Raw genomic sequence first — 21,684 nt, forward strand, 5'->3', positions numbered from 1 at the left:
TGAATGGTCTAAAGGAAAGAAAACATCAAATTGTGGTGTGTATGTCAAGGGCCTAACAGAGGGGTCTTATGATGATTTCTACGGCATCATTCATAAAATATATGAGTTAGAGTACAACAGCACTACTTCTCCAAACAGAGTGGTACTGTTTTATTGTGAATGGTTTGATCCTTCTAGAGCTGGTACTAGAGTCGATCCACGCTTTAATATTGTCGAACTGAACCAGAGATTAAGATATGGGCCTTTTGATCCTTTCATTCTACCATCTAATGTCAGACAGGTTTATTATGTGCCATATCCACCATTTCGCAATATTGACAAGCGTGGTTGGGCCGTAGCAATACAAACGAAGCCTAGAGGTCGCATAGACTCAAACGAAGTTGAGGAAGATGTAGCCTACCAACTTGACCAAATGTCACAATCACAAGAAATTATCGAAGTTGAACGTATAACCGCATTGGTCGACCCTAATGGTGATGGAGATGAATTAGAAGCAACAATACAAGGTCATGAAGAACAAGAGGAAGAAGAAGAAGAAGAAGAAGAAGAAGAAGAAGATGAAGAAGAACAAGAAGAAGAAGATGATGGTGATGATGACGATGAAGAAGAAGAACAAGAAGAAGAAGACGATGCTGAAGATGAAGATGAAGATGAAGATGATGATGATGATGACGATGATTGAATGTTGAACATCTATTGTAGCAAATTGGACTATCATTTCATTACCATTATCTAAAATACCATCTTTAAGTTGTTTGCAATTACTTATACATTGACTTTGAAAACAATTCATCCTTCTTTATTTGTTTATATTTTTTTCGCTTTATTTGTAACCATTTGAGTGCAGTAATGACAGGACAAGGTTCAGAGCGTCCTGATAAAGGAAAAGGGGTAGCAAGGCCTACAAAGAGGCAACGGCAGGCACCAAAGTATGTACTTAGGGTGCCTGCTAGACTACCTACCCCTGCTCCCGGTAGTACATCATGTGTTGGGCCTTCTCCTACCCCTAGTATACAGACTCCTACACCTGCAGTAGACCCTACTCCTCCTCCTGCAGTACACCCTTCTACTACCACTGCAGTAGACCCTTCTCCTCCTCCTGCAGCACACCCTTCTACAACCCCTACAGCAGACCCTCTTCCTCCTCCTATTATTGCCACCCCCACTCCTCCCCCTATTGTTATTACCCCCACTCCTCTCCCTGACCCTACTTCTATACCGTCCTCATCTTCTGTACCTCCTTCTAAGACTGTCACACCACTTGGTGATCCAGATTCAAGTGGTGATGCTGAAGATGTTGACCCGCCCCTCCATGATCGACCATGGATTGAGCCCTATGGTAAAGGGTAAGTTTATAATCTGTTGATATCATTTGATGTTTAAACCATATTGTAATTGAAATGAGTTTTGTTATGCAGGTTTATTCCATCTAGGGTTGCTTCCCAGGCCATCACACGTTCAATAAAGCAACAGTTTTTAAGTCCATGGCCTACTTGGGGAGCAATACCTCACGACGACAGAAAGGCATTCTGGGAGCGTTTTCAGGTGAACAATCCACTAAACTAATTGTCCCTCTTATTTTAGTATGTTCTGTAATCAATGTTTGTTCTCTTTAATGTTACAGATGAAGGTGCAGTGGAAACCTGAACATGAAACTCAGATACACAGAAATTTCCACATGAAAGCATCTCATCGGCTGTCAGAGATGTTTAGGGATGCCCGGAATGCAGCACAGCGCCCTAACTGGCTGGGTGAGCACATTTGGAACTCTTTACTGGCCCATTGGAATATAGTAGAGTTCCGCAATAAGTGTGCCAAAGCCCAGCAGAACAGAGCGTCTGAAAGGGGTGGCACCCTGCATACTGGTGGGTCGATCACCATTCATGAGCATGTCATTCGTATGGTATAATCTCATTACATAACTTTTTCTTTCATACACAAGTTATGTATATTGTATTTCATATGTACGCTTGTAATTCTTAATTATGTTACAGGCACAGGCTCTAGGACGGGCGGTCCATGTTGATGAGGTCTTTGCACAGACTCATGTTCGGAAGGGAACTAATCAATTTGTTGATGAAAGATCTCGGAAGACTCATGTAAGCAAATAACACTATTACTAATTTTTTATTTCTGTTATACTATCGTTCTCTGACATTGCTTTTAATGTTTCAACAGGAAGACTTTTCTACGAGACTTTCACAGGTTAGATCTGAACATGAGTCAGCTCCTACACCGGATGATGCCAGTAATGCAGATGATGACATCCGTAGGACACAGTGCTGGATCGACATCGTTGGTGGGAAGAAAAAGGGACGAGTATATGGTGCGGGACAGCTTGCTGCAAACTATACAGCATCCAGAGGAGGTACTCTGAAGCACCAGCCTTCTTCTTCCACCACTACTCCTGACGAGGTTGTTCGCCTGAGGCAGGAACTCCATCAACGTGACCAGGAGATCACTGATCTCAGAACAGAGTTTACGAACTTCAAGGCCCTGATCATGAGAGTCTTGCCTGAAACCTCACAGGAAGTACAAAATATCCCTCTGACCCAGCCACGAGCCTCCTCATCACCTGCTGCCACTCAGCAGCCCACTTCAGTCCAACCCTCATCAGTCCAACCCACACCAGTCCAGCCATCAATAGAGGAGCAGGATGATGAAAATCATTCTGATGATAGTTATGTACATTATTAGGTTTCATTTTCTTATTACTTGTTAGACAAACATTTGGATATTAGAACATTTTCAGTTGATATCATTTCAATGTTAGATGTACTTACAGACTTTGGATGTTACAACATCCTTGTGTTACATTGTTTTATGTTTGAACTACCCCATACATTATTTATACATTAATGGATGTCTTGTGGATTATTTGATGTGCATTGGATATTGATCATTGATTGTTTCTTTGAGATGCACATTATGCATGTTTGTATGTGTTTGAAAACTGTTATGCAGGTCTGTTTGTAATTGAAATTTGTTATACAGGTCTGGGTTGCACAAGAAAAACCATTTTGCTGAAACCTGCCCTGCATTTTACCGAAGGCTTTTGCCCTTCGGTAAATGCCCTCGTATGGCCATTACCGAAGGCTTTCGCCCTTCGGTAAATACCATCGTATGCTCATTACCGAGGGCTCTTGCCCTTCGGAACTTACCGAGGGCTTTCGCCCTTCGGTAATTACCGAAGGCTTTTGCCCTTCGGTAATTAGCGAGGGCTTTTGCCCTTCGGTAATTACCGAAGGCTTCTGGCCCTCGGTAATTACCGAAGGGCGAAAGCCCTCGGTAATGGTTAGCGACAGGGGATTTACCGAAGGATTTTTGGCCGCCGATAGGCCTTCGGTAAACACCCATTATCGACGGCTTTTGGCATTTTCCGAGGGCTTCTGGCCTTCGGTAATGCCCTACTTTTTTGTAGTGTTTGTCTATGAAGTGGCATGTTCCACTTTTCCAGAAGACCATTCCAAACATTGTCCCCCATCCAATCAAGTTGTTTTCCTTGAGTTCTAGCTTTTTTTTATACGTCTATAAGAGTCTATGAGATGCCTTGGTGTGAAATTTTTTTTTATCTTTTCCTCATCTTCAAACTTTTGTGAAACTTTTCTCTGTTATAGGAAAAATAATAGGTTTGAGTAAATAGGAGTGTTGAAATCTTTATAACATATATAAATTTGTCATCTCACAAATTTCACACTATCTTCACCATCACTCACAAGATATGTAACAATATAAATCCAATTAAAGGGATCGAGATAACCATATAAGGGTTAACCCATTATACCACAGGGTTCAATATCACAACATTACTACTAACAAAATTTAATAAATAATATTTCTAAAGATTTACTAACTTCTCTTACTTTAAAATAACTTTTTTCAAAGTTAAAACTCCACAACTCAGCCGATTGAGTTACTCCCAACTAGAGACAAAGTGCAAAGTGTCCAAACAGGACAGAGTTTTAGTATATGATATATTAGGCTTTGGGAATCATTTCTCTCAATTGTTTCAATTAAAGTTGATGATAAAAACAACATGAAAACTAAAAAAGATGATTTCATTAGAATAAACTTATTCCGTTTTAAAATTTGATCAATTCAAAATACTTTTTAGCTTATTGATCAATTTCTAAAAATTACTGAAGATTGAAGGTGTAAAATGGAAAAGAAGGAACAGATAAGAGAGCTTGTATGTGCTCGCGAGATAGAAAAAAATCTGGCGAGGATGATGTTTATCCTCCCCTTTCTTTTAGTTGCTTTACTTTTATTTTATTTATTATAATAATAATAAGATTTTATTTTATTTTTCATATGTTACAATGCCCATAAGTAACTTTACCTCATAAAAATGCATTTTCCAATTTTAGAGAAGTCAAACTAAAAAATTATTACATATGGTACCATTTGTGGGTTTTTATGTTTAAATAATAAAACACCTATATCCTTTCCTTTAACTGAAGAGAGAATGAGTTTTGAATAGCAAAATTTTTAAGAGAAAGAAAGCACAAATAACTAGTTAGCTTTTGAAGCTTGTAATTTAACAGATTTTTAAATGTGTTAGTTTTAAATTTTCCAATTTTTTATGGGTAGGACTTACTACGAACTGTAGCTTCCGCGTAAATTTATAAATGGACGTAAAATTTCCCACGGACTCGCTTGTGAAACGCACGTTTAAATGTAGTAAAAATTTAGATCTACACACATATGAAACGTGAATTGGTGAAACGTCGTCATTGGAAGCAAGCGTTGTGTTCCACTTTTGGGGAAGTTCCCTCCTTAAAGAAAAAGCTGAAGTCCTACTTCTGTCATCGCTGACACTTGTCATACACCCTTAACTTCAATCACCCTCATTTTCAACGGTCAAATACTCCTTTTCCATCTTCACACTTTTACTGTATGCTCCTTTTTTTTTTTTAAATTTATGTTTAGGAACTGAAATAGCAAAAACAAAACACTGGTAACTTAGTTTCAATTTCTTGAGAAGTTGAACACACTATCACTGGACAGAACATACATACATACACGTACATAAGCGTGGCAGCAATATGGTTACATTGTGAACGAGTTTACAAGGCTTACTGGTTGTCTCAAATTAGTTGGAGTCTAGATTTGACCAAACGAGTGAGCTAGATACGCCAGTGCTCCTACAAGGGGTGAGTTTATGTATGTGGCTGGCTCTGATTGCTCATAATCTGACCGTTCATCTGGGAACCTATCATGTTGGTCCGGTCCACCCACAATAGCCCCCACTAGAATGTTTGGGTTCGGGGATTGTGAATTCATCACACTAAAGCCTGCACGACATTGGATCTTTCCAGGGTGTACACCCATGGACGGTAGAGATGAACCCCTGTGGTGTATCCTTCTTGGGTATCTTCCACCATACCCCACCATGTACGACATCTTTAAGGGGTTGTCTCCAAGCAAGTAATCTACCTGCAAATAGAATAATTAAAATAATCAACTCCAAATGACTATGGCAGATAAACAGATGCTGCAAGTTACGTTTTTTTTTTCTTTTTCCCCAACCTGTTTCTTAGCTATTGACCGGAGCCTCTTTGGTGTTACTGCCATTCCGCCACAGTTAACAACCGTATGAGCTGAGGTCAAGTATTTCGCATATGTTAACAGCAGGAAGGAGGTGGATGTGACGTACTGCATGTTGCTATCACTCATCTTAAAAAGTAGCCCACCTAGTATAACAAGAAAGTAACCGTTACAATTTGGACCACTTAGACACAGTTTCCACTGCTACCGAGTAAAAATGAACTTCACCTGGTGTATACTGGGTGGAAGAGAAAGAGGTCCCAGGAATTAGAGAACAAACGAAATTGTCCGCATGCCCCTTGTAGTCATGGAGGGATTGTACCCTTTGAACCAGGAATTCCTAAAACCATGAAAAAAAAAACTGTAAATTTTAAATCATTACGTTTCTAGTTTTGTTTGCAGCATAGTCAAGAATACATGTGATGAGATATGGACCTTGGAGAGAAGTATTCTTGCTCCGGCATGCTTGTTATCCCACCCAAAGGTGTTGTCAAACTCTGCAGCCCCAAGGATCTGGCCATTAACTTTAATGTAGTTTAGGTACATTGGATTCTTGGTAGCCTTGTGCAGCCAGGCAGCACCCCACAACAGCTCATCCTACCATATCATTCACCAAAAGAATTTGAGTAATGAGTATGTCTCCTCTTGCTAAACTGAACATCCCTAAAGAATCTGGAACGGTTGAAAGGTTACCTGATAACCAGAGTAAGAGCAATAGAAGGGGCACACAAAGGGTTTCAAGGCATTGCTGTAGGATCCTCTGTATTTATCAGCAAACTGGAATACCTAAACCCACAAACAAAATACATACAGTCTTCAGATTTAGTGGAGAACAATTTTCTCTTCCGAAAATTGCTTCTGAAAACTGAACCGAAGGCTTACCCTGATGGCCCTTCTGGCTAAAACTTTTGAGTATGTGGGGTCAGTTCTTCTAAAAACCAGAGAAGCAGCTGCAAGAGCTGCAGCAGTTTCAGCGGCAACTTCTGAACCAGGTGTGTTTGCATCTATTTTGAACACACTTCTTGGAGTGTCCATGTCCTCTGGTCTCTCCCAACAAGAATGGTCCTTCTTAGCATCCCCCACCTGCAAAAGCCAATCCAAACCAAGATCAGAATCTAAGTTTCCCATTCTCTCCCTAAAGAAGACTGACTCCATTTTTATAAGAAAATAAAAAGGTAAAATACGCAAGAGTGTGTAACTGACCTGAACATAAATGGTGTTGGGATGTGCAGTAGCTTTGAGAAGATAATCAGTGGCCCAGCGAATGGCCACTCTGGCATTCTGCAACTCACCTTTCATAAGCCCACCAAACTCAATAACGCTCCATGAGAGCATGGTGGTGGTGAAGGCCATGGGGAAGCCAAATTTGACATTGTCCCCAGCATCATAGTACCCGCCGACCAAATCAACCTGCATTTATATTAACACTAAAATAAGCAACCAAATACACAAAAAAGAAAAGCATGGCAATGTGAGAGTTGGGACGACTGTGAGATGGTTAGATATAGACATACACGCAGGGCGGCGCCATCAGAAAGACCAGAGTCCCTCCTCCAAGACATTCTCTGGTTAGGAGGGAGCTTCCCTGACCTCTGGCCTTCAAAGAAGAGAATGGATTTGGTGAGAGCATCTCTGTAGTCATGAGTGGCAAAACGAGGGTGGCGATGGTGAATGGGGTGATTGTAATGGAGTGGTGAGGCATTTGCATGTAGCAGAAAAACAGAGAGAAGGGGTAGCAGAATGGTGAGGGAAAGGGAGAAAGTCATTTTGAAGAGGGAATGTGAAACGACCAAACACTAACCTGCAATTCACACTGTCAAGAGTGTGTGCTGTTTTGACGTTCAGTCTCTGATTTTTATAAAGCAAAAGCTGCTGCGGCCTCTCTAAGGCCCTGCTTCGTTACAATACAACAATAATTAGCTCCACATCCTACTCCTACACTCTTATGTTTTGCCTTTTCTTTTATTTCCATTTTCTCCTCTCTAACTGATCAAACTATTTTAAACTAAAATTTTGGAAAAAAAAAAGTTATATGTTTTTATGTGTAAGTAACATATAATACTAACAGGACAATGTTTTTTCTCAAATATCATACTTAATTTATGTTAGAAATGTTGTTCCTATGTCAATTGGATTTTAAAAATAAGTTTCACAGTTATTTTTGAAACATTGAATCTTGAAATCACTAAATAAAAGTATTTTAATTAAGTAAAACAAAATGTAAGAACAAGATTAAAGGATACCAAGATTTATACCGCTATTTGAATGAGCCTATATTCAGTCTTTTTCAACAACTTTAATTAAAAGAAAATTTACTAATAAAGATTTGAGTTAAAATACAAAAGATAACACTCAATTTGTATCCTCACCAACAGTTAAACACAAAACAAAGTGACCTAAGAGAGGACTACACTCACTCTCTCCAACCTTGCCTACCCAACTAAGGTTACAAGTCAAAAACAATGTCAATGGAACCTGAAAACACACTCAATTATGTATATATCACCGTTCTTATTGCCTTTTTCATACCTCGGAGAGTTCTTGGTGATTTCTTTCACAAATGTTGCTTGAATCCTCCAATAGTGCTTCTTGTTGTGGATTTTTTTTTCTTATATAACATAGTTTTATTTTTAATTAACAAATAATTAATTTATTCTGTTAGAACCATAAAAATCTCAACTTAGTGGAGTACATGTGTAAGCGAAAGGGGCGTCCGAAATTCAAAAAGTGGAAGAAAAGTGTGTGATGGAGATTAGACGAATGATTTTGACGGTAGGAGTAAAACTGAAACTTTCAAATTTTCGTGTCACTTCTCTGCATGCACCATTCATCTTCAACCTTCTGAATTTCCTCCTTCTCTCTATCATCTCCACTTTCTCTCTAAGAAAATCTCATCTTCTCTTCTTCTGATCACCTCTCAGGCACCGTTTGAACTCTCCTAACGTCAAGAGCTTTCGTTTAAACCGATCAGTTTGTGGTTCTAAGCCGGTGAGTTTCTTTCTCTTTAGCACGATCGTTTATTCTTGCATGCAAACCCCTATTTCTGGTCGCCTGAGCGAATCGTATTATTCTGAGTGTTTCTGGTTTTCTGTTTGGTTTAGTATTCCTAAAACGTGACTGTCGAACATAAAGTCTTTGGTAGTGGTGAGCTCTATTATGCATCTGTGAGCGTTCGGTTACGGTTAGAGGTAAGGGAAGCTTATATAATTTGATTAAGATTCTTGTTTTGAACGTTTGTATGTTTGCATGATACGTTGTTTGATTATTTGATGAGTATGAAATATGCGTGTTACTGCTTGTTTGGATGTGTGGATGGATGATTGATAAATGGTGTGAACTGAGTTGAGATAGGTTTTGATCTTCAAACTGTAGTATTTTGATTAAATGTTATAGTATGGTCGAGCGTCATTAGTGATCGTTCGATTTTTCATGGAACTGCATGGTCTTAACTGATCTCTCATGTTTTAGGGATATTGTCTAAGAGTCATTCTGTAATACTTTGTAGAATTAGGTAAACTGTGACCGAGAGACAATATTAGCTGTTCAGTTTTCCTTTGAGCGTCTGTCTATACTAAATTCTTCTTCTGGAGAGAATTTCGTTCGAAGATCGTTTTATAATATTAGATATATGTAAATGAGCGTTCAACCTAAGTGTAGTTCTCCTTTAGGCTTCCTAAACAATTTAGTTAATGTATTCTATACTACTTAAAGTCGTAGGCGTTATCGTTATTTTTCATTAAAAATAAGTGTGGCGCAATTGTGTATATATATATATATATATATATATATATATATATATATATATATTCATTCGTTTTATGTAAGTTTATTAGTTCTCGGTCTTGGACCAAGCGTTCGATCTCAGTAGCGCTTGTTCCTGATAAGTACTTGGTATTGGACCAGCGCTTGTTTAATAGTGTACGATTTTCTAGAGGGCTCGGTCTTAAACCAAGCGCTGGGTCTCGTTTCAGTAATCTATTATTACCGTTTTTTAGAATAAGAGTCTTCAGCCAAACTCGACAATGTTCATTACTTCTTAGTTTCTCATCAGTATTAGTATTGGGTGTCAAATAGTGTTGGTCTTTAAAAGGTGTTCGGCCTAGAGTCTTAGTACTCAGCCTAGGCTTCGTGGCGTCCAGTTTGAACTCTTAGGGGTCTGTTTATTGAAGTGGATAAATTCGTAAATAACGCTCGGTCATGTTAGTTTCTAAGAAGTGTTATTCTAGTCGTACTTGTGCTATGATGAGAAAGTGTGATCTTATTTTAGTTGAATATATTGATGATGAAGTATAAGAGTATTTGAAATGTGATGTGAATGAAATAGTTTGGTTATAAAAGAGTATTCCAGGGAGGAATATCTCAGAAGGTGGTTATTGATTGGTAAAGTATGAATGTGGACAAAGCTTAGCGGGCGTTTATCTTGATATTCCATGATTACTCATTCTCACGTAGAGAGGAGTAAGTCAGGTGTGGGAATGGCAGGAGGTCCTAGTCCATAAGGTTAACTTGGACGGAACAAATTAACCTCGGGTGGCAGCTGTTGAGGGTATCTCAGTTATTACATCACCCAGGTGCACAAACGTCGTAGCTACACAGGATTCATACAGTCCGGACAGTCAGAGTCAAGTGGTCGGTCTTTATATGCCCTTACGTATGAATTATGATTTAGTGTGGTTGATTTAGTTATGAACGTTGTATGTTGTTATTGAATTAATTAAATTACATAAGCTTACCCTGTTTATCATTTTGTCTGTGTTGTGCGTTCGGTTGTTGTCCTGTTGCAATGATCATCCGTGTGGATGTGAGCAGAAGGAGAAGAACTGCTGGAAGAAGCATTGGAAGAGGCGGAAGTGAAGGCCGAACCTTAGGAACGTTCGGTCAATTGTTGGCTTCACCTTTTGTAAGACCGATCGGTACAAGTTCATTTTGTAAACCGTTCGGTCAAGTTGTAGCTAGTGTGTGGTTTTAATTCCCTACTGTTATGTAAGGTCGTTCGGCTATAATAGTATCTCGTTATTTGTAGAACTGATCTGTAGTATTATTAATATGTGATTATTCTCGTATATGGTTTTGTACTGTATTTTTGAGATGTTACATATTCTAATATTATTTAAATAATATTAGAATAAATTAATTATTTGTTAATTTTAAATTAAAAGCAAAATTTTAAAAATATGTTAATAGTTAATATATTCAACGGTTTTCGAAAACCGTTTAAGCCTTCAAAGAAAACGTTTTAAGCTTTCAGCGGTTCTGGGAAACTGTTAAAGCCTTAGATGGTTTTCGCAAACTGTTGAAGATTTTCAGTATATATTTTTGAAAGAACAAAATCAGAATTCGGTTTCTGAGAAACCGAATTCTAACCTACTTTTTTGTAAAAAAATTCAAAATAAGAAGTGAGAATTCGGTTTCCCAAAAATCGAATTCTGAACTTTTACAAAAACGTGCTCTTCCCGTAAATATTATATATAGTGTGCTATATACGTAAATTAAAAATAAAACTATGTTATATAAGAAAAAAAATCTCTCTTGTTGTGTGCATGTACTCAAACTCAAAGATTTAATAGTATATTGCAAAATGAATTTCGTAATTTATAATATATATATATAGAAAATGACATTATGTCGCAATTTAATCCATTAGATTAAAATCTTAATCAATTAGGTCAAATTATTTATTTTAAACGATTAGGTCACCAATGTAATCGATTAAGTACTATTTTGCTTTTGAATTGCTTTAACATATTATATTATTAATGTAATCGATTAAAAGTATATCAACTGTTTAAGCGAATTTGTTCATCTACATATGATATATAATATATGATATATGCACATAACATACTTCACTTATGATTTTAAACATTTACCCATCAATTATGTTATTCAAGAAAGAACTTATGATTCAATTCATCATCAAAAACTTGTACCAACTTTTGGATACAAAGCTCCCCTTTCAATAATATAGTTCTTTTATATGTTTTTTTATTTAATTTAATCTTATTTTTTAATAGAATAATGTTATCAAATTTATTATTTATATAAATATTATATTCATATTTATTTACAATTCATTATTTATATAAATATTATTAATTAGTTTTAATCTTATAAAATACATGAATTAATAATATATAATAATGTAATACATTAAAAAATAATTTTTAATAAAAATATCATTGTAATATTTATATAAAAAATAAAGTTGATTTTAATTTAAAAAGAGATAATATTTCTCTATTTTAAAAATGTTATAACTCTATTGAATAAAAAAACATATACATGAATTAAATAGAATACAAAACAATAATACTTAATACTAATGTTAACACGAGACATTGTCCTATGAGACGTTCTTTTATAGGTGACATTGAGAGTGTCATGCCACAAACTTAACATATAAATAACAAAAAAGTTTATAAAAATAAAATGAAAAAAAAATAAAAAAATTTAAAACTAAAATACAAAAAATACGAATTAATACATAACGTATCATTAACGTAGTAATTTAAAAAACAAAATTATTAAGTCAACTTTTTAAAGATTAGGACATAATTAAAAAAAATTAAGTCTAGTTTGGAACTTTTCTTACAAAACAGAGAACAAATATATAATTAAACCTTAAAAACATAATAAAACTTTATTTTATGCTTTTTCGATTTTTTATTTAAAAGATACTCCAGAAAAGAGAAAGAATGAAAAGGAATGGTGAGAAAACGATTTGGTTGGAGAGGGAAGGGAAAATGGACCCTCTGTTCTCGGTCTGCTGACTGTTGAAAAAGAATAAAGGAAAGAAGAAAGAAAAAAAAATGAAAAGAACGAAAAGGACAGAGAATTAGATGTAGATTAAGATGTTACAGCCGCAGCAGAAGATCTATATTATATTTAAAGAGTGTTTCTCTTCCCATATTTTGGAACATTAACTTTGAAAATATACAACCAAAGTTAATCTCCTAACTTTGAAGAATACATTATCCTTTTTTAACACATTTTAATACTGAAGATAGTTTTGTTAATTTATATGATTTTCTCCTTTCTTATCTTTTCTTCTTCTTTTTCTTATTTTTTTTTCTTTTTCTTCCTAACCGTCTTTTCTCTGAACTATAAACAAAAGGAAGTAGAAAAACATGATGAAGAGGAAAAATTAGACAATTCATTTTTTTTAAGAATAAAGTGCCAAATGTATTGCTATTTTTTTTAACATTGTCAACTTTTTGAAAATCATTCTAAGTTTGATTTCGAAAGTAGTTTATCCAAAAGATAGTCCTTCTTTGATCGGATTAAGTATTTGTGAGGTTTTTCCCAAATCCTTCGTTCTTCTCTCCCAATCATTCAAAACTTTCGCTCATCTCTTTCACACCCACCACTATTCCCTCTCATAAGTCTCCATTTTCTGAGCACAAACCACCATAATAATCAAAGGTACAAACTGAAATCTATAGCAAAACCAACCGCAGGAAAACATAACTCATTAGTAAGACCACATTCAATTTCCTTAATCTTCAGAGAGTACAACAATAAGCTAAAGGCAAGAAGCACCACACACACCACATTGAAATTGCAAGGTTATTGTTAGCATAAAGCTAAAGAGCAAAAATTTTGATGATGTCTCAAAGTCAAGTCTCAAGTGCTCTTATTACAGGAAGATATTCATGAAGACTTGTTTTTATATTAAAGTTTTTATAATTTAGTAGATTTATGTATAGGATGTGTTTTATATTTGATTTGATTATATGCATTGTTTGCCTTAGGTTGCTTTAAAATTTATTTTGAATGAGAAAACCTCATTTTATACCCAACATAATTAATTATCAATTTATAATAATCGATTATTAGTAATTAATTATGACTTACCATAATTGATTATAATGAGCAATTATGAGAATTTTTAAGCAAGTTTTTTTTTACCCTTGTGTATTTATTAAATGCATAATTAATTACCATAATTGGATAATTGATTATCACATGTTAATTAGTTGACAACGGAGGTATCCTTGAGTGAGATCTCTATAAATTGATTGGGACTCTCATTCTAAAATATGAAAATACAAAATACGAAATAAGTGTATTTTGAAAAATCTTATCTGTAGTGTGCGGTGATAAGTGTTGTAGGGTTTGTTGAACCCTTGTGCTGTGGCTTTGAGAACTTGGTGTGTTGGCATAGAGCGAGAACTTTCACAGGGAGTGTTATTGAGTGTTGTTGTTGTTGAGTTAAAAGCCTATCATCCTTCGTGAAGCATTCGGAGGAGGTGTTCATCCTTTGTGAAGATTCAAAGGAGGTGTTCATCGCTTGTGGGTTATAGGGGAAGTGACTTTCATCTCTTGGGGTAAGAGATGTGGTTTTTAAACTTTTACAAATTGTTTCTTTGTGATTGTAGTTTGTAATTGTTTTGTGAGTAGTGAACTGTTTATCTTGATTTGAGATAAGCGACTGGATGTAGGATTGGTAAGATCGGAACCAGGATAAAATCATCTGTGCAAATTTCTCTTAACCTTACTCTCTCTATTTGTTATTTTTATTTGCTTGGTAAGTTTAATTAGTAGAAATTAAAAGGAACGCGTTCGTATTAAAAACGTTCTTGGTTTGTTATTCCATGCTAATTATTCCGCTGCAGCCGCTCTCACAATTATGATCAGACATGCCACACCACGCACACTCATCCGAAGCACAACATAATTCCATCAAGAAAGAATGTCAATACAACTACCTAATCACTCGGTAGGAAAAAAATAAATTAACATACATGTATAACCTAAACGAAGCAAAAAGAAAACAAAATAAAAAATATATATAAAAAGAGTCGGCAATGCAGCTATGAAGTTTCTATTATAAAAACATGAATTATGCTTACAATACGAAGAAGACCTACAGTAATAGTACACAGCAGCAACGCTTATCCGTCTCCTCCTCCTACTCATCATCACTTGGAAACCAAGAGAATCTAAGGCTTCTTGACCTTGGTGGGTGTGTTGGAATTGGAGTTGGAACCAGCATTAGCCTTAGCAGCCTCTACGGTCCTCACATTGAGCTGAATGAGACTCCTGGTGGCGAGAATGGCCTGCGGTACCAATTCATGTGAGGCACAAGCGTACAATTAGTGAACCGCGAAGGAAGCCGCGTCCTTCACGTCCTGAGAGTTGAACGGCCCCAAGAGACAGTGTCCGAGGATTCTGGGCGAGGGTTGGAGAATCTTCTAGGGGAGAGGGATTCTCTTGCCTTTGGCGACACGAATATCGAAATGATCGAGAATCAGGGCGTTGTCGAATTGATTGCGGTAGGGGCAAGGGTCGGAGTCGGCCCAAGCGGTGACGAATTGGCAAAAGTCGAGCTTAGACTAGGCGGGCATGTGGGAGATCTGGGAGAAGTAGTGGAGGGCAACGCCAACGATGGCGGGGCGTTTGGTGGATTTGACGCCGAGTTGGGGTTCCAAGGGAGGGGATATGAGGCCGACGGAGGGAGGGGAGAGGGATTAGGGTTTTCAGAGAGGAAGTTGACATTACACATGCTCACCGATAGTCACCTCACAGAAAATCTAATATCGTTACTTTTTAAGGACTAAAAATACGAGTTTCCAAACTAAGAGAACCAAAATGAACAAACCTTTTGAAGATGGACGAAACTCAAAATAACATGATAGTTCAGGGACAAAAACATATTTAACCCTTTAAATTATTATTATAAAAAAATATAAGAAAAATTGTAATTGAACATAAGTTTGTTCAACGTATTGTATTAAAAAACAGGTCAAGTGCTATTTTTTTTAATATATTTATTGTACATTTGACCATTCATCTATTATATTTTCTTTTTAATTTTATTCTGAAAATATTATTTTCTATTAAAGCAATTTCACAACAAAAATTAACACTATTTTTCTAAGTAGAGATTTTTTAAAAATAAATCTACTTTTTTTTAAATTATATACAAATAAACTCTTTCGAATTTTATTTACATAAATAGACTTACTTCCTAGAGATCAGAATTCAGGTAATTCAGTCTTTAGAAAATTGAATTATGTGAATAGTAATATTTCATAAATAGTAGTAGGCAATCTAGATTTTTCAATACAGGTGATCATTGTTTACAAATCAGAAAGCAGTTCTCGTCACACAAATTAAAATATGCAAACTAATCTATTTACGCAAATTAGATTAGAATGTTTCGGGTTTATTTTTGTCCTAAACCTTTTTCGTTTATGGACCATGTATTCACTAGTACAGTCAGAGGAAACAATAGCGGTTATTTTTCTTTATTAGCAGCGGTTCTCGAACCGAGGCATATTCAGGCGAGGCAAAAGGTCTAATACTTTTGATCTCGGTTGCGAACCGAGGCATAAAAAGAGAGGATTTTGCCTCGGCTTTCTCTACCCGAGGCAGTAAAGTTTTTGGTTTTTTTGATTTTTTTCGTAGGACTTTATGCCTCGGTTTAGTGGAATCGAGGCAGTATGTCCCACTCTACTGCCTCGGTTGTAGCCTGAACCGAGGTAGTAGACTCTTTTTTTTCTGTTCTCATACGCAACACATTCTGCTTCGGGTGTGACCATAACCGAGGCCGTAAGTGGTCTTTCGACATCGGTTATGACCTGAACCGAGGCATATAAGTACGTTTTTTTTTTAAAATGAGGTCTGTTTCTGCAACATTCCCAACCACAGAAACAGGCCTGCATATATTTTTATACCCAGAACAGTCCAGCATAATGCAAAAACGTATATTTTAAATGAAAATTATATTAAAACATAAATATATTGAATGGAATCATAAATCAACGTCTTAGAAGTATAAATCAATCTAATGTAATCATAAATCAAGTTTCAAGCATAAATCAATGCAATGTACAAAGTTAAACTTATAATAATGTAGAAAAGCATAAAACAACTTAGAAACATAAACTTAGAATCAAAAACTTAGAACTTACTATATCCTAATATCTACTACATACTATTATATAAATGAATTACATATTTAGCAAGTGTTTTCCTCACAAGTTGAATTGACTTCTCTGGAATTGGAGCAGTCCTATTAAATCTCTGCATAAAACACAATGATTTCAATTAGTGTATATGAAATCCAAACTATAGAGAAAATAAAATTCAAACCTAAATATTTCCGTTTCCCATCCACTGGTGTAATGTGCACGAATGATGGTCATCATCCAAAACATAACGTAGTAACCACATTCATATGACCCCATTTGTCTATTACACTACAATATATCATCATAATTATAAAATGTTAAGTAAAATCATTTGAATGGAACCAAATGTAACAAAGTATGGACTAAAATACCAAACCTTAAGGGCAACCCATGCAAGCTTTTTAGCTGTAGAAGTAGATCTCCCAGATAACATCATATGTGTTGCAAGGGAACTATTAAAAAAAATTCCTTTAGCATACATTTATATAACAAAAAATTCCACACATTGAGATTCTTACCAATCTACTACATGTCTAAGAGGGTTGGGAGGAGACTTCTACAATGAACAAAACCAGACAGCATTGTTCTCCGGTATGGAGATCACAAGTAGCTGCCAATGACACCTGAAATTGGTAATAACTTATGAATCATATACCAAAATTAATAAATGAATGTGTTGAAGTTAACAAACTTCACTTACCACTAGTAAAAAATTGGGTTTTTACAGCGCACATTATGCCACGGTTCAACGAAAACCGCAGCATAATGGTGCGCGGTGGCAGTTTTGTAAATAAATCGAACATATATGCCGTGGTTCTGCTCCAAACCGCGACATATACTCCAGTCAACCATTGCCTTTGACGCCACGTATGAATAAAAAATTAAATAACAGAGTATATGCCGCGGTTCTCTGCACAACCGCGGCATATACCCTGCCAATTTATTGCAGGTGCTGACTGGGTCAGAGAATTTGAAAAGTTACAGGGGGTATATGCCGCGGTTCTCTGGGCAACCGCGGCATATACCCCCTGTAACGTCTCAACTTCTCTGCCAGTCAGAGAATTTCAGAAGTTACAGGGGGTATATGCCGCGGTTGCCCAGAGAACCACGACATATACCCCCTGTAACTTCTGAAATTCCCTAGAAGGCAGTTGGGGAGACAGTTGTGTTGAGGACGTTACAGGGGTATATGCCGCGGTTCTACGAGCAACCGCGACATATTCTCCTATCTGAAATTAATTTAATATGTATTTGAAATATTTCGAGGTATATACCGCGGTTGCCCGCTGAACCGCGGCATATAGTTTGAATATAATTTCAAAAATGCCATTTAGGATTATTTATTTAATCAGTATATGCCGCGGTTGGGCGTGAAACCGCGACATATACCTATATTATACCGCGGTTAAGTAGTGAACCGCGGTAGATTCCCCCGTTCAGAGTTAAAAATTAAAACTTTGAAAAGTGATCGTCTTCTTCGCGTGCCTCACTGTTTTCGCGTTTTCTTCTTCTCCGAACCACCAATCATCTCAGATATTGCGTTTTTCACCGTTTAAACTCAAGATTGTTCGGTCATTATTCATTTTTGACGATAAAAACGAGTTTTACCCGATCAAAATCGTGATTTCGTTGCGTTTTTCACCCTCTCCGCCGCCGTTGTGTTGCGTTTTTCACCCTCTCCGCCGCCGTTCCTCTTCCAGGTATTTATGTCCTTTTGCATTCTTAACGTGATTTCTTCATTAGTTTTTGCATAATGCTATAGTTTTGATAATGTATGAAGTTTCTATAGTTTTGGTAATGTATGGTATAATTTTTGCTTTAATTTTGATAATGCATGAAATTGTTATAGTTTTGGTAATGTATGGAATGGTTTTTGCTATAGTTTTGGTAATGTGTGTTGTAGTTCTTGTATTATTTATAAACCTTAAAATATTATTTATGTAATATTTAGGAATATGGATCGAAATTGGAGTAATTTACCATGTATTAGTGCTGAGTACGAGAGAGGTGTAGAGGAATTTATACAATTTGCGCAACGTAATGAGGGGAGAACTGATGATGAAGTGAAGTTTAGATGTCCTTGTGTGAACTGTTTGAATGGGAGAAAGTTGAACGCAACTCAAATTAGAGAACATCTTATATGTGATGGTTTTCTAAGATGCTATACAACATGGATCTGGCACGGCGAAGAAATGGATTTTCCCACTGACTCTCAAAGTGTAAATGTTACTGATTCCACCATGGAAGAAGATCGACCGGATGAAGACAAATTGGAGGACATGATCCGCGATGTTGGAGCAGAAAATTTTGCCAAAGCTCATGTGTATGAGACGATGTCGACTAATGCAGAAACACCTTTGTATGTCGGTTCAACTAAGTTCACACGTTTATCAGCGGTGTTAAGGCTCATGAATTTGAAGGCGAGCAATGGATGGACTGATAAGAGTTTTACAGAACTGTTGACGTTGTTGAATGAAATGTTGCCAGATGGAAATACACTGCCCACTCGTAATTATGATGCGAAGAAAATTCTTTGTCCAATGGGTATGGAGTATAAAAGGATACATGCTTGTCCCAATGACTGCATTTTGTATAGGAAAGAGTTTGAATTTTTGACAAAGTGTCCAAAATGTGGCTTATCACGATACAAGTCAAAAAACAATAGTGAAGATAATGGTCGGATAGAAAAAAATGGATCTGCTTTGAAAGTAGTTTGGTACCTTCCAATAGTGCCCAGACTTAAGCGTTTGTTTGCGAATCCCAAAGATGCTAAAAATCTTAGATGGCATGCAGATGAGAGAAAAATTGACGGGCTGCTTCGTCATCCAGCTGATTCAAAGCAATGGAAAAATATTGATCGACAATTCCCCGAATTTGGTAAAGAGTGTAGAAATCTTAGGCTTGGTTTAGCCACTGATGGAATGAACTGGCCTTCAAGTTCTTGAAAAAGTTAATAAAATACATCATGTATTTGGGAAAACATCGAAGAAGTCATCTGTAACGACCCCTTGGAAGAAGAAATCAATATTCTTTGATCTTCCATATTGGTCAAAGTTAGATGTTCGACATTGCATAGATGTGATGCATGTAGAAAAGAATGTGTGTGATAGCTTGATTGGTACATTACTCAACATTCAGGGAAAGACAAAAGATGGAGTGAATGCTCGTTTGGATTTGGTTGACATGAATATCCAAGAAGAGTTGGCACCCAAGGAGATTGGTAAACGTACTTATTTGCCCCCTGCATATTACACAATGTCTAGACAAGAGAAGATAAGTTTTTGTGTATGTTTAAAGAGTATCAAAGTACCACAAGGATACTCTTCAAATATGAAGAGTTTAGTGTCAATGCAGGACTTAAAGCTTGTTGGCATGAAGTCTCACGATTGTCACGTCTTAATGCAACAATTGTTACCGGTGGCTATTCGTGGAATTTTGCCCAAAAATGTTAGGCACACCATAAACAGGTTGTGTTCATTTTTCTCGTCAATATGTAGTAAAGCCATCGATCCTACAAAGTTAGATGAACTTCAAGGCGAGATTGTTATCATCTTGTGTCAACTAGAGATGTTTTTCCCTCCATCTTTTTTTGACATCATGGTACATTTACTTGTTCATTTGGTTAGAGAAATCAAGTTGTGCGGACCGGTATACTTAAGATGGATGTATCCTATTGAGCGTTATATGAAGATTTTGAAAGGGTACGTTAAAAATCCATATCGTCCTGAAGGTTCGATGATTGAAAGGTATATTGCTGAAGAAAGTATCGAGTTTTGTTCAGATTACATGACATCAACGAATCCAATAGGAGTTCCTCGCACATCATGGTTGAATAAATTTTCTACAAGTAAAAGCATCCGAGGTGTCAATGTGGTGACAAAAGATCGCGAAGAATTGTTGCAAGCGCATCTTTATATATTGAACAACATAGATGAGGTGATCCCTTTTTTGGAAGCACACAAAGCCATTGTTAAGAATAAAAATCCAAGACAATCAGAGAAATGGCAATTGATGGAGCATAACAAAACATTTATGTCTTGGTTCAAATCTGAAATTGACAAAGAGCCACATTCTTCTGAAACTTTATTGTGGCTTGCAAATGGTTTGAAGTTTGATGTCATGTGTTGTACAGGTTATGAAGTCAATAATTGCACATTCTATACGAAGACTTTGGATGATAAAAGCACAGTACAAAATAGTGGAGTCAGTTTAGAAGCTGAGTCACTTCAATTTTCCACATCAAAAGATCAATCTCCTGTACTTGGATCAATGAGATATTATGGTATAATAGAAGAGATATGGGAGGTTGATTACACCAAGTTTTCTGTTCCATTGTTCAAGTGTAAGTGGTTTGACAATAAGAGTGGTGTGAAAATAGATGACTCGGGTATGACACTGGTTGATTTTCGCAAGGTGGGTTATCGAGACGAACCATTTATCATGGTACATCAAGCATCTCAAGTTTTTTATGTCAAAGATCCTGCGTCTGACCATTGGTATGTTGTTCTTCAAGGCAAAAAACAAATTGAAGTTAACGAAGACAATCTGATTAATATTGATATTGCTGACAACCATTCATTTCAAACTACAACAAATTTGGATGACCAATCTGTAGTTGACGATGATGTACATGCAATTCGGTCAGATCATGATGAGGGAATATACATATGATGAATCCATATCTTTATGTATGAATTTTCAATTTCTGTACTATTACATGTTTTGTTAATTTATATGATATTACATAAGTCATGAAAGAAAATTTAATGTTGTTATTTATTTTGACAGATATATGGCTGATCATCCACATTCTTCAGGGGATGAGGCTCCCCCAACCAGATCCACTAGAGGACCCACTAGGATGAAACAACTATTAATGAGGAAAAATAGTGGTGAAAGAACTCCGGTGAATGTGAATGTCACCACGGGTGTGGCAACTGGCCCCCATGCAGATGACTTCCGATCATACCTTGGAGTAGTGGCACGTGATAGGATTAGCATTCTCATTCCATCTTTTGATCATGTGTCCGAGGGTGATCGGAACATTATTTGGCAAGATATATTGGTAAGTTAGTTAATAGCATTTGAATTAAAATTTGTTTATATTGATAATTTTGTACTTATACAACTTTATTATGTTTTTTTCAGATGACATTTGACATTCCAAATGTCCCAACACTTAGAAATAAGTGTTTGTCAACTGTTGCAGAAAATTTCAGAA

The 21,684-nt window shown here is 36.3% G+C and overlaps 2 protein-coding genes and 1 pseudogene across 2 annotated transcripts; 1 reads left to right on the forward strand and 2 right to left on the reverse strand.

Moving 5' to 3' along the window:
• The first annotated feature begins 1,585 nt into the window (after window positions 1–1,585).
• Window positions 1,586–2,722, forward strand: LOC148194303 (uncharacterized). The gene is made up of 3 exons (XM_088096199.1): window positions 1,586–1,903; window positions 1,995–2,099; window positions 2,179–2,722. Exons 1-3 carry the CDS (start codon window positions 1,586–1,588, stop codon window positions 2,695–2,697), a joined length of 942 nt encoding a protein of 313 aa, XP_087952325.1. The 3' UTR covers window positions 2,698–2,722.
• A 2,216-nt stretch (window positions 2,723–4,938) lies between these two features.
• LOC124843711 (endoglucanase 17-like) lies at window positions 4,939–7,429 on the reverse strand. Its single transcript, XM_047320515.2, has 8 exons — window positions 7,062–7,429; window positions 6,751–6,957; window positions 6,430–6,630; window positions 6,241–6,333; window positions 5,983–6,144; window positions 5,776–5,887; window positions 5,530–5,693; window positions 4,939–5,436 (listed from the first exon to the last, which is right to left on the reverse strand). The coding sequence occupies exons 1-8, from the start codon at window positions 7,311–7,313 to the stop codon at window positions 5,104–5,106; spliced, it is 1,524 nt and encodes a 507-aa protein (XP_047176471.1). The 5' UTR covers window positions 7,314–7,429; the 3' UTR covers window positions 4,939–5,103.
• Window positions 7,430–14,468: 7,039 nt separating this feature from the next.
• On the reverse strand, window positions 14,469–15,029 carry LOC148194304 (uncharacterized; annotated as a pseudogene).
• Between the last annotated feature and the right edge of the window lie 6,655 nt (window positions 15,030–21,684).

This window comes from Vigna umbellata, chromosome 8 (assembly GCF_029865625.1).
Source record: "Vigna umbellata cultivar VRB3 chromosome 8, Vumbellata_1.0, whole genome shotgun sequence".
Taxonomy (NCBI): Eukaryota; Viridiplantae; Streptophyta; class Magnoliopsida; order Fabales; family Fabaceae; genus Vigna; species Vigna umbellata.

Excerpts from the sequence above, each read along its gene's own strand:
- LOC148194303 (XM_088096199.1), top strand. The coding sequence starts at position 1,586 with ATGTTCTGTAATCAATGTTTGTTCTCTTTAATGTTACAGATGAAGGTG. Across the intron at positions 1,904-1,994 it reads ATGAGCATGTCATTCGTATG|GCACAGGCTCTAGGACGGGC; the intron begins GTATAATCTCAT and ends ATTATGTTACAG. Across the intron at positions 2,100-2,178 it reads AAAGATCTCGGAAGACTCAT|GAAGACTTTTCTACGAGACT; the intron begins GTAAGCAAATAA and ends ATGTTTCAACAG.
- LOC124843711 (XM_047320515.2), bottom strand. The coding sequence starts at position 7,313 with ATGACTTTCTCCCTTTCCCTCACCATTCTGCTACCCCTTCTCTCTGTT. Across the intron at positions 6,958-7,061 it reads CTGATGGCGCCGCCCTGCGT|GTTGATTTGGTCGGCGGGTA; the intron begins GTATGTCTATAT and ends ATATAAATGCAG. Across the intron at positions 5,694-5,775 it reads TTCCACCCAGTATACACCAG|GTGGGCTACTTTTTAAGATG; the intron begins GTGAAGTTCATT and ends TTGTTATACTAG.